Below are 12,396 nucleotides of genomic sequence, written 5' to 3' on the forward strand. Positions count from 1 at the left end.
GGGTACAGGTCTGTAACAGCCTCCTTGGGCACAATTACAGCTTTTATCCATCCAACTGCCAGGATTAAAGTGAGGCGCTTCAAAGGGAGGCGGGACTGCTGATGGGAAAAAGAGCTGCAACTGAGCTAAATATTGTTAACCACACACCAGAATAAACCATGCTGAAGGACGTGGAACGTGGAAGTTTTTGTACTTTGGCTTTAAGATATTAAAAGCTAAAAAAAAAAAAAAAAAAAGAGAGAGAGAGGATTGGAAGGGGAGGAGGCGCTGTGGGTGTTGGCGCTGTGACTCGCTGAGGGGAGCCGGCTGTGTGCAGCGCCGGGCTGCCCTGCCCTGCTCTCCCGGCAGGTTACCGTGCCCAGGTGGCCTGTGCCACTGCTGTCACTGCTGTCCCAGGTGGCCTGTGCAACTGTCACGGCCTCACAGCACCGCGCCTCATGCACGATGCCCCGGCCACCCCCGCCGCCAGCCCCGCCGTGCCGTCAGTAGAGCCGCCCAAGGTAACGCCGCTGTCTATGCCTTCTTTTCTATTTTTCTTTTCTTTTCTTTTTTTACTTTCCTCATCGTAATGTCTTTCATCTCCAACACCTCTGTTGCCGGTACGTTTTCAGAGCACCAACTGTTTAATATGCGGGTTAGCCAGGTGGCTTTCTGCTGCAACAGAGCTGGCTGCTGTGCTGCACACAGACCCGCAGCTGGGCGCTCTTGCCTCTCAGGGGTTTTCAGTGAGAGGAGCCGCTCCCATGCCCGATCCCAGACTGGGACCTAGCGGACAGACCGGCTCAGCTCCCCGCCGCCCACCCTGCTGGGGGTTTGAGCGATTTGGGAGCAGATTCTGATCGCAATCTGTATTTCCGAGCTGTACGGAACCTCGGCGGCGGGGCGGCTGTTTCCCGGGCGGCGGCAGGCTCGGCTCCGCAGCGCGTCCGGGGCGCTCCCGGAAGCCGGCCGGGAATAGGGAGCGGCGGGAGCGGCTGTCCCGGCCCGGCAGCCCGCGGGGAATTGGGAGCGGCTGTCCCGGCCCGGCTCCTGAACCTGGCAGCAGGCAGAGAATTGGGAGCGGCAGGAGCGGCTGTCCCGGCCCGGCTCCTGAACCCAGCAGCCGGCAGGGAATTGGGAGCGGCTGTCCCGGCCCGGCTCCTGAACCCGGCAGCCCCCAGGGAATTGGGAGCGGCTGTCCCGGCCCGGCTCCTGAACCCGGCAGCCCCCAGGGAATTGGGAGCGGCTGTCCCGGCCCGGCTCCTGAACCCGGCAGCCCCCAGGGAATTGGGAGCGGCTGTCCCGGCCTGGCTCTTGTTCCCGGTAGCAGACAGGGAACTGGGAGCGGCTGTCCCGGCCCGGCTCCTGAACCCAGCAGCCCCCAGGGAATTGGGAGCGGCTGTCCCGGCCCGGCTCTCGCTCCCGCTCCCGGCGTGGTTCTCCTCAGCGGGAACTGGCGGGCTCGGGACCGGGCATTCCTTTTGGGTTGAACGTTTTAGGCAGTTTTCAGCTATAAAAGTGTCTGGGAACACTCGCTCTGTCGAGTCAGCCGGAGTTCCAGCCAGTAAACAGAGCTCTCATTTCACCGATAAACCCGGAGTGTGCAGGGCAGGAAAGATGCGAGATTAGCAGTGGTGCCGATGTCCCCTCGTTGTGCTGGGAGCAAGGAGCCGGCTCGCATCCCGGCTGCCAGGCATCCCTGGATCACGGTGGGCTCCCAGTTCCAGGGGAAGCCGGGTTGGGAAGCAGCTGTGCACACGTGCGATCAGGCCCGGAGGATGTCCCGGAGCGGCTGGCAGTGCTCGGAGCACCGGGAGATGTGACCTCCATCCCCCATCGCAGCCATTCCTCTGCGGGATCGCTGCTCCCGCTGCCTTGCATGGGCCGCGCCTTCCAGGAATAACTTCGGCAGCTAAAAGGAAACAGCGAGGCCTGAAATGCTGGTATTGACAGCAGCCCGTGGTGAGATGTTTTTAATAAATGTGGGGATTATAATAAAATTGTAATAATACTAATAAAGCTTTCTTGAATGGGGTTATAAAATAACAACTATATTTTCCACAAAAATAAGTTGCACTTCCTTCCTGCCTTGTTTTTGCATTGTGCATTTTTTGTTTTGCACTTTTGTTTTTGCACTTTTGTGGTTTTTTTGCGCATTGTTTTTCCATTTTGCCTTTTGCACTCATCATGTTTCCATGTATGAAGGGGACGTGTTTTAGGGGTGTTATGGTGACATTGGGGTGGTGGCCTTGGTGATCCAGAAGGTTTCTGCCAGCCTTGATGGTCCTGTGTGATTTTGAAGTGCTTTGCCTTAAACAGATTATTGTCCTGATTTTTGGATTTGCTAATGACAGCAGTGGGGCACCTCCATAGGGTACTGTTGGTCAGGGAAGGGAGTACAGAGAAAATAAATATTACAACAAGAAAAGATTTTTCTGCCTTAAAAGACACCCTGGCTGCATTTGCTGAAAATATCTGTGTTTTTTTTGTTTGGGTTTGTCTGTTTGGTTTGGTTTTTGGAGGGGGATTGGTTGGGCTTTTTTTTTAGGTTGGATTGGAGTTTGTTAGTTGGCATTTTTTTGTGTGTTTTAAACTTTTTTTCTGGGGGGGCTTGGGGTGGTTTGTTTTTCTTATTTGTTTGTTTGTGGTTTTGTTTGGGGTTTTTTGTGGTTTTTTGTTTGTTTGTTTGGTTTGGGTTTTTTTGTTAGTCAAATAATCTCCAAACTTGGAGCTTCTTGCTTCCAAATTAGCTCCCAGCATATGAATGGAATACGGAGAATAAAATAAATAAAATGGAATAAAGAGAAAAATCAACAGTAATATGTCTGATTTTGGTTTTGGCTTTTTCTAAGGCAGAAGCATTAAGAATTATTTTGCTTTTTGTTTTATTCAGGGCTCAGAGATGGATTCACCAGAAGGGGCCACCACTAGAAGTGAGCAGAAATACAGGTAACTTGTATTAGAGTTGATACAAAACTGTCTCTTAATGAAAATCTGAAACCACAGTGGGAATAAACTACTGAATATTGAATACATTAACAACATCATGCCAGAAAACTTGAAATTACCCCAGGAGCTAATTCCTTCACTGACCAAGTACTTCATGCTCACTCAAGTTGTTTATGAGGAGTGAACAATGAAAAGAAACAATTTGGGCTAAATGTAGCAGGAAGGCATGGGGCCATCAAACATATTTTATTTGTAGGCACTAGCTGGCAACCATAGCTGCATGTTTATTGCTTTGCCTGAGGCCATTTCAAGTTGACCATTATAGTTTGACCTACATAGTTTCAGATGATTGTGAAATAAGATGTGTTAATCATCTTTATTACCATGTTACCAGGAACTGAAAATCTGTAAAGGTAGTTTGGAAAGTCAGGGAGGTTCTGAGTTTCTGTACTACTGAAGTCCTTGTTTGTACAGAGTGATTTTGTTGTATGGTTTCTATGCATTTTCACATAATTGCTGAGTAATCATGAAAGGCAGATTTTCCTCACATTCCTCTGTGCTGGTTTATGCAGAGACTGTGGATGTAACACCAACACTCCTCTGAGAGGGATCTGTGGGTAGTAATGTCAAAACAGTGAGTTGGATGAACCCTTGATCTGAACCAGCATGACTGCTATGTTCACATATCCTACAGTGATCAGAAATGAGAATAAAAGATTCCACTTTTTCCCAGAAAAAAAACCAGAAGTTTGTTTTCTTGGAATAGTGTGACTGTCCCTTTGAAATAGTTCTACTTCCTCTCTATCACATATGTATTAGTTCAGTCATTGGACAATCTTTTGCCTTCTTTTTTCAAAATTTCATTGGAAATGGTGTTTGTCTTGCCCTGTAAATTGGCAATTATCAATTTGGATCTCAGAGGCAGTGGTGATTTGAAGTTGTTGCCTTTCTTTGGTTGGCATTAACCATGCACATTTATTTGTCTGAAATGGCAAAAAGGCATCAAGGCTATTTGTTGGTTTGGGGGAGGCCATGAGCTTCTGTGGCTGGAATAGAGCAGAATGTGTAGGAGTGGAGAGCTGTTGTGTAGGAATGGAGAACTGTGTTCCTGCTGGTTTGTTGGTGTTTTGGAGAAACTTTAATGGCTCAGGTGAACTTCTGGAGTCAGTCCCTGAGCTCTTCAGGCAAGCCAGGAAACGCACTGTGAACAATGAACACTTTTGTTTTCTGTGTTTAAGAAAATTCTTAAAAAGTCTCATAAGAAAGCAGCCTCGGGACCTTCTGCTGGTGATTGGGACGGGGGTGAGTGCTGCAGTGGCCCCAGGAATCCCAGCACTCTGCTCCTGGAGGAGCTGCATCGAGGCTGTCCTTGGAGCAGCTGAGCAGCTGGAGGTGCTGCACCCGGGGGATGTCGCCGAATTCCGTAAGAAAGTGGTCAAAGAGAGGGACCTGCTTGTGGTTGCACATGATCTCATCAGGAAGATGTCACCAGTGAGTATGTTCATTGCCTCTGTTAATTTCTAAGCCTGCTATGTGCTTTTGTTCTAAGGGAACATTACTTCCAGAAATTGATTTTTTTTAAATGGTGAAAATGGAAATTTGGTGAGTAATCATACTAATGTAAATGGAGGGCCACTGAGGAAGGAAGGAATGATGAGGACTCCATCTTATCAGAAGGCTAATTTATTACTTTATTATAGTATATTATATTAAAGAATACTATACTATAATAAAGAATACAGAAAAGATACTGAATGCTAAAAAAATAATAATGAAAACTCGTGACCCTTTCCACAGTCCCGGCACAGCTTGGCCCTAATTGGCCCTAATGAGTCAAATCAACTCACACCAGAATCCAATGAAACAATCACCTGTGAGTAAACAATCTCCTAACACATTCCACATGAGCACAGCACAGGAGAAGCAAATGAGATAAGAATTGTTTTCCTTTTCTCTGAGGCTTCTCACTGCCTTTCAGCTTCCCAGGGGAAAAACCCTGGGTGAAAAAGAATGTGAATGCCACAATCATACAGCACATTGTACATTTTGGGGAGACTAAAAAAATCCCTGAGTTTTAGTACACGTTAGCATCCATCAGAATTAATGCAAACAGTAGTCCTGACTATTAAATATTTGCTGTAATGTTTTTGAGACTGAAAGAGGAATTTCTAGATCTGTGGCTGTAACTGCAGGGACCCTGTAAGTACAGGTAGGCCTTGAGCCTGCTGATGGCCTTGGGGCCACACATTGTGAATCACCAGTGCAGATCACACTTCCCTGAGGACAGCCCGTGCATGCCCAGTCTCACTCATCCATCTGAGTTTCCAGAGGTTTTCAAGCAGTGTTAAGACCTTTGCCAAGTCTTCCTTCTAGTTTAAATAATCTGGGTGACAGACATAGTGCTCATTGTGGGCTGGGGTGAGCCTGTCAGAGCTCCAGTGTGACAAGTAAGTCTGCATGTGTTCATAGCAGATTTAATTAGTAATAAAGTTTTTTCAGCCAGGAATGAAAACACAGAAACTGCTGCCCCCCCATCCCTCTTTATACTATATCCCAGGGATATCCAGGATATACTGAATAGCTGAATACTGATAAAATACTGGTGTGCCTGAACCCAGGGTAAGCTAATTTTTATTCTATTGTACTTGTATTACAAGCTCTCTTGAGAAATCCAGACAGTTGTTTGGAGCTACATTAAGTAGAAGCAAGAGCACTGGAACAGCCTGAGGTTTGTTTTGGGTGGTTTTGGTTGGTGTTCAAGCCTGTTTTGGGTGGTTTTGGTTACTGTACAAGGCCTCTTTTGCAGGAATGCTGTGGCATTAGGTGGCCAGGTGGGGTGGGTTCCTGTGGGAGGCAGCTGTAACAGAGCACAGGGGCCTGATGCATTGTTCCTCTCCTCTTTCCTCAGCGGACCGGGGACACCAAGCCCAACTTCTTCCAGGACTGCTTAATGGAGGTGTTTGATAATTTAGAGCAACACATTCAGAACCCCGTGGTTCTGCAGTCCATCCTGAGGCTCATGGAGAGAGGCACGATGGTTCTGACTACAAACTATGATAACCTGCTTGAAATATTTGGTCAGCAGCAGGGTAAACCTATGGAATCTTTAGACCTTAAAGATAAGGATAAGGTACGATGAGAGCTGTAAAATTATTAGACTTAATTTATGACAAGTTGGCACATAAGCTGCGCTGAAAGATGTTTTCTTGTTTAAAGAGTCAAGACTAAAAGTTGTTAATTGTTAAAGCATGTCTATAAATTACAGCAGATGCCCAGACATTTCTTTTACATATCTCTTTATTCTGAATAATCTGGTAACAGTTACCAAGGAGAATTTCAGTGACATGTTTGTCAACCAGTTCCCTGCCATTTTGCTGGAAAAATCCACAAGTTATTTAACTTGTGTAAAGTTGTTAAAATTCCAAATAGAATTTCACCTGGCTGGTAGTTAATTTGCTGTTCATACCTTTCTGTCAGTGGTGCTGGAACTTGCTTCTTGGTTGACTGTCTGTTTAACCTAAAAAGCCAGAGACAGCTGCAGTATCAGCCATCACCTCTTTGTTATGATTTAAAGTGAGCTGTGTAATTAGTAATTACAACCTCTTGCTGTAGGAAAGTGCTAAAGGAGTTGTTTCTGCTTTAAGTGGTTTATAACTCAGTTCAGCTGTATAGTTTTGCAGATTCATGGTGAGTGTGGTACATTATAACAAAAGGATGTATCTTGCATGATGTGCTCTAGGTTCTTCAGTGGGCAAGGGGCCATGTAAAATATGGAGTTCTTCATATTCATGGCTTATATACAGATCCCTGTGGAATGGTGCTTGATCCCTCGGGATATAAAGATGTTACTCAAGATCCTGAAGTCATGGTTTGTATGATCTTTAAAATTTTGACTATGTTTTGCCAAACAGTTTTCTTGTAATCACTGCAGACAAGCTATCTAAGGTTCTGTGGGATCATATAAATTAAATATTTGGGGACCAGAGGAACTATTCAGAATTATTCAGGAAGATGGCTCTGTTGCAAGGGCAGTCTGTGCCCTTGGCTGTGTAAATCACAACTAAACCCCTCACAGCTGGGTCTCACAGTTTGTATTTATCTCTGGAAAGAACAGGGGCCTCAAAATACTGGACACCAGGACAAGGATTCATCATCATATGATTGCTAGGCTTCTTAGGGGTTTAAATTGGTACCAGGATCCTGGACTTAATATCTTAGCTGTCATAGGAAGTCAAACATCTGGTCAGGAATATTCATTTTCCATATTTAGAGGTTGATTTACAATATTCTGTCACCCTAATTCTTTCAATTTAAATTCCCTTGCTGGCAGCACTTACATGCTTATTTAAATTCCATGGAATGGCTTGGGTTGGAAGGGAACTTAAAGATCATCTTGTTCCAACTCCTATATTTGTATTATAAATTTGCCCTTTTTTCTGTAGGAACAGTGGTTTTGAAATGTCAGTGTGGCCTGGTCCTGAAACATTTGATTTTTTCAGGTCACAGGTGAGGTTCTGCTCTGCTGGTCCTTTTCTGGCTGATGTATTTTAGGAGTTCTGACCTTGGCTTTTGTCTGCTGAAGTAAATGTGGCTCTTCTTTCTTTGTATTCCTTCACAGGAGGTTCTCCAGAACTTGTACCGAACCAAGTCCTTTTTGTTTTTGGGCTGTGGAGAGACTCTGCGTGACCAGATATTCCAAGCTCTTTTTCTTTACACAGTAAAGAACAAAGTGGATCTAGAACATTACATGTTGGTGCTTAAAGAAAACGAAGACCACTTCTTTAAGCTGCAGGCAGATATGCTGCTGCATGGAATAAAAGTGGTGTCCTATGGGGACTGCTTCCAACAATTCCCAGAGTATGTCCAGGATCTGACTGCTCAGATCTGCAAACAGAGAAGTCCAGGTAATGTGGCCTCATCAACAGCACAGTCTGGAGCAGGTGCTGGGCAGTTTGCCCTGCCTGAACACTGCAGCTGATCCAAGGCACTGACCTTGTGTGCAGCTTTGTGGCTTGTGAGGGACATGCAGAGTTGAAGCATGTGGCCAGACTGTAACTAGATGGGCTTTTTAAATCTGTGGATTTTGGAGGTCTGTGGATTCTTGCAAATTTAATCTTGAATTCTGGATTTGTGTCTTTTTTAGTATTTGGTAAAGATGTTTACTTAACATATATTTATGATGTGAACTACTTGAGCTTATTGAGTATTACATTGTCAGAAATCTGACTTGTCAGGAAAAGAGATTAAGAGAATTGAAGGGATTAGCTGGTGGGATAAGCTGGTTGAGCTACAATATCTGACTGAGCATAGAATGGGAAATTAAATCACTGCATCCAGTAAGTGTTTGGTTTAGTACACTTAGGGTTGTGAAGAGAACAAAGAGAAACAACAACTGTATGTCTAAGGAAAGAGATTTCTTTAATGTTTTCCAAACAATGACGGTTCAGTTTTGGTTTATCCAGAGAACAGAGGAAAATAACTAAATGACCTTGGGAAGAATTGCTATTTGACAATTCTTCTATTTATCATTTCAATTAAACTGTTTTGTCTAAAATTATTCCCAGTTGGTGCATGGGAGGAACCTTTCCCTGAAAAGTGTGTGTCCAAATTAATAGCCTGGTTTTTGTGACTCGATGATCCAATTAGACTGCATTATGTTTTTCTTTCCATGAAGGTCAAGATCCCAAACAAAACCATTTTCAGGTGTGCAGAACTGCTCTGTACATCACCCAACTGTCAGGGTTTGGTTTTTTGTGCCTATTTACAAACTCTATTCTAAAATGTAGCAGGGGGAGTTCGTTAAAAGGGGTGTATTAAAGAAATGAGGAATGCAAAACCAAGATAAGCCTGATGCAGACTGGGGACTACAGGAAAAGGAACGCAGCAAACCACAAGCAGTCCAGGAATCCTGGAATGCCTTGAGGACCAGTTCCTAGGAGAGGTGAAAAAGAACCCAACAGAGGAGAGGCTCAGCTGGACCTGAGGTCAGGGTTAGTAGTAGCCTGGGCTGGAGTAATCATATCCTGGTGGAATTCTCAATCTGCTAAACCATGAATGAAGTTGCTCAGCCATATGATTTGAAAAACTCTTTCAAGTGGGGAAGTTCCCACTGACTGGAAAAGAGGAAACATAACCCCTACTTTTAAAAAGGGAAAAAAGGAAGACTTGGGGGATGTGGGTAAAAAATGGGCTGGATGGTCACACTCAGGGCTGTGGGCTGTGGTTTTATGTGTGGATGGAAACTGATGGAATCTGTGTTAGAACCAGGACCATGTCCTGGTATGATGGGGATGTAGACAGTGAGCTTGAGTGTCCTGAGGAGACAACAGCAGGCTCAGGGCTGTGGCTGTAGGGAAGGGGTCACAGCCAGAGAGACCTGGATAGGCTGGAGAGGTAGGGCTGTGCAATCACCAAGTTCAGCAAGGCCAAGACCCTGCAGCTGGGTCAGGGCAATGGCAAGCACAAATCCAGGCTTGGGATGAGCAGATGGAGCAGCGCTGGGAGAAGGCCTTGGGGGTGCTGGTGGTGAGAGCTGGACATGCCCTGGCCATGTGTGCTGGGGGCCAGAGCCCCCCCAGTGTGGGCAGCAGGGGAGGGGGATTCTGTCATCAGAAGGACATGGAGCTGCTGGAAGTGGGTCCAGAGGTGGGCAACAAAGATTATCAGGGGCTGGAGTAACTCTTCTTTGGATACAGGCTGTGGGAACTGGGGGTGTTCAGCCTGGAGAAGAGAAGGCTATAGGGAGATCCTACAGCTGCCTTCCCGTGCCTAAAGGGGCTCCCAGAGAGCTGGAGAAGGACTCTGGACAAGGTCACATAGGGATAGGACAAGGGTGAATGGCTTCAGACTGAAAGGGCATAGATTTAGATTAGATATGAAGAATTTTTGTGATCAAAATGTGGGACCCTGGCACAGGGTGCCCAGAGCAGCTGTGGCTGCCCCATCCCTGCAAGTGTTCAAGGCCAGGCTGGATGGGTCCTAGAGCAGCCTGGGATAGTGGAAGGTGTCCCTGTCCCTGGCAGGAGGGTGGAACTGGATGAGCTTTAACATCCCTTCCAACCCAGACCATTCTGGGATTCTAAATACAACCTTGCTGTTTTGGGATGGTGCATAAAAGTGTAAAAACTTCCTGAGTGCTCATGTGTGTTGCTGATGTCTCTTACACTTCTCTAGATGCTGATCGGGTGGACAGCACAACGCTCTTGGGTAAGTAATGTTTTTATTTTCACAGAAAGTTCCACAATCCTACCAACACAAGAAAAATACTCCTCTTTCTAGTTAATTTCCAAAGTAATTAACTAATTATTGTGCAGAGCACTGATTTAGCTCTGAGAGTTTGCTGAACACTTTTTTTACTCTCTGGTTTTCTTTCTAGCAGCAGGTAACTATGGCCTTTTCAGGTCTATCAAATGACAAATGATAATATTACCTCAGAGTACTCTGGTGCATGCTAGTAACTTTTCATATACATCTTCTGGAGCTTTTACATGCTAACATCAATGAGATTTTTGGTTTAGATTTCCAAATACATGTTTCTGTTCCAAAAGCCTCCCTTAAGGGGTCAGGAAGACTGAATCTCAAGGGTGTGGTACTGAAGGTGATTTTACAGCTGAGCTGTTTAGGTTGCTTTGTGATATTTCTGTGAATAACTCAAGCAATAATGATGGAAAAGATACAGTGAAACAGCTTTAAAAGATTCCAGTCCTGAGAGATCTGTGCTGCTGCTGCAGCCAACATCAGAGCTGGATATAAGTATCATTTGGTACTGAATGTAAGGGCCTTGGGCAGTGCAGGAGGTGCACACCTTGCTTTTTCCCAATCAAAAAGCACACAAGCTCCAAGACACTTGTGTGCAGGTGTAAAGCCAGAGATAAGTTTTGTAATTCCAGTGGGATTTTAAACTTACCTTTCTCTCAACTAAATTCATCAATCCCAACTTCAATCAAGTACAATTAGGCAGAACAGAAACCAAAACCTTCAGTACAATTTATTTCAGTCCCTCTTAAACAGTCCTCCTTTATTAACTTGTTAGCACCTGTTTACTTGTAGTTCAGAATACAGACCAAATAAAAAACTCAAGATTATTGCAGTACAATTTATTTCAGTCCCTCTTAAACAGTCCTCCTTTATTAACTTGTTAGCACCTGTTTACTTGTAGTTCAGAATACAGACCAAATAAAAAACTCAAGATTATTGCATGTAATACCCCACAACCTTCTGCTTTTGAAGTAATTTCTATTCCATTCACTTCACTCTCCAGTTATGCTGTTCATGTACTTCCAACAGCAGCTTACCAAGGATTTCTGCTGCAGACTTCAGGGATGGTTCAAGTTAGGACCACTGTGGTAATCTATTTCAAGCCTCCAGCTCAAGCTGGGCCTCTGAATAAGGGATCCAGACTCAGGTGTGAGCTTCACAGGTGCTAAATTAGCTTTGGCAAAAGGCAGCTGAATCCCAAGCTGAGTCCCTGTTGTTTGTGTCAGTACCAGAGGTCAGTCTTGGGGAGAGCTTGAGCCCAGCCACTTAGCAGGGTTAATGTTACATGTAATTCAGAATCCAGAGTCGAGAACCTTGGGGGGAACCAGGATTGTGTTTATCTTGCTAGCTGGTGCTTAGAATAAAAAGTACACCAAGCAATATTAAGGAGTTTTCTTTCCCCTCTTTCACTCCAGGAACATCATGTGTGGACTGTGCTAAAAGGAAGTTAGGAGAAAGTGGCACTGATTCTCCTAAGAGGATTAAGCATTTAGATATGCCCACTCTTGAATGAAAAAAACCCAGACACCAAAGGCCTACCCCAGAAGCTTTTTAACAGTAGGTGTTTTACATCTGCTGCATGGAATGTTTTGAGCTGGTATTTTCATGATTTTAAGTGGAATAAAATTGTACATACTAGCTTTCTCTCTTCTAAAGCCATAAATGTGTCATGTGTAAAGCTTGAGAGTCAAAGGAGTCACTCCCCTGGCACTGCCAGACCACTCAGGCAGGACCTGCAGGGACAGACAGAAGCAGATGCAACTTCTCTTTGCATCTATATGAAACCACTTGGACCAAACTCCTCCCCAGGTGAATCAGTCAAAAGTGCCTTTGAAATAGAGGGGTTTCAGTTCTCCCATCAGCTGAACTGCAGGTGGGTTTCTGGATTCTTGCAGGTTTCAGTCTCTGATCCCCAAGTCCTGAAGAACAGTGCTGTTCCACATTTATGGAACCACAGCACGATGACCCACCTGCTTCCCACTTTTGGCACGAGGATTTGTTTTTTCCTTTGTCTGGTAAGGCACAAGATCACCTGGGGAGGAAAGGCTGGAACTGCTGCACCTGCAGGGACAAGACTGCAGAGCTGGCATTCCCTGACCTGTAGAAATGTTTTAAATATTGCTACATCACAGGTTGTGCTGCCTGCTGCCTTTGGTTTGGCAGGTCTTTACTCTCTTGTCACACAACCACCTCCTGCAGCTGCTGCAAGGT

The 12,396-nt window shown here is 45.2% G+C and overlaps 1 protein-coding gene across 3 annotated transcripts; it reads left to right on the plus strand.

Annotated features, from left to right (window-relative positions):
• Window positions 1–253: 253 nt before the first annotated feature.
• On the plus strand, window positions 254–11,823 carry FAM118A (family with sequence similarity 118 member A). Of its 3 annotated transcripts, none has more exons than XM_071422288.1 (8): window positions 254–500; window positions 2,873–2,928; window positions 4,167–4,419; window positions 5,837–6,058; window positions 6,668–6,796; window positions 7,547–7,832; window positions 10,102–10,134; window positions 11,601–11,823. In XM_071422288.1, the coding sequence occupies exons 1-8, from the start codon at window positions 438–440 to the stop codon at window positions 11,696–11,698; spliced, it is 1,140 nt and encodes a 379-aa protein (XP_071278389.1). In that variant the 5' UTR covers window positions 254–437; the 3' UTR covers window positions 11,699–11,823. The 3 variants fall into 3 exon arrangements, with proteins under 3 accessions (XP_071278389.1, XP_071278390.1, XP_071278388.1); XM_071422289.1 differs by lacking the exon at window positions 254–500 and adding an exon at window positions 1,225–1,941; XM_071422287.1 differs by lacking the exons at window positions 254–500; window positions 2,873–2,928 and having other exon boundaries at window positions 2,949–4,419.
• The last annotated feature ends 573 nt before the right edge of the window (window positions 11,824–12,396 follow it).

Source organism: Agelaius tricolor, unplaced genomic scaffold, assembly GCF_023055355.1.
Source record: "Agelaius tricolor isolate 1412-34295 unplaced genomic scaffold, bAgeTri1.0.p SCAF_3, whole genome shotgun sequence".
In the NCBI taxonomy this organism is placed as follows: domain Eukaryota; kingdom Metazoa; phylum Chordata; class Aves; order Passeriformes; family Icteridae; genus Agelaius; species Agelaius tricolor.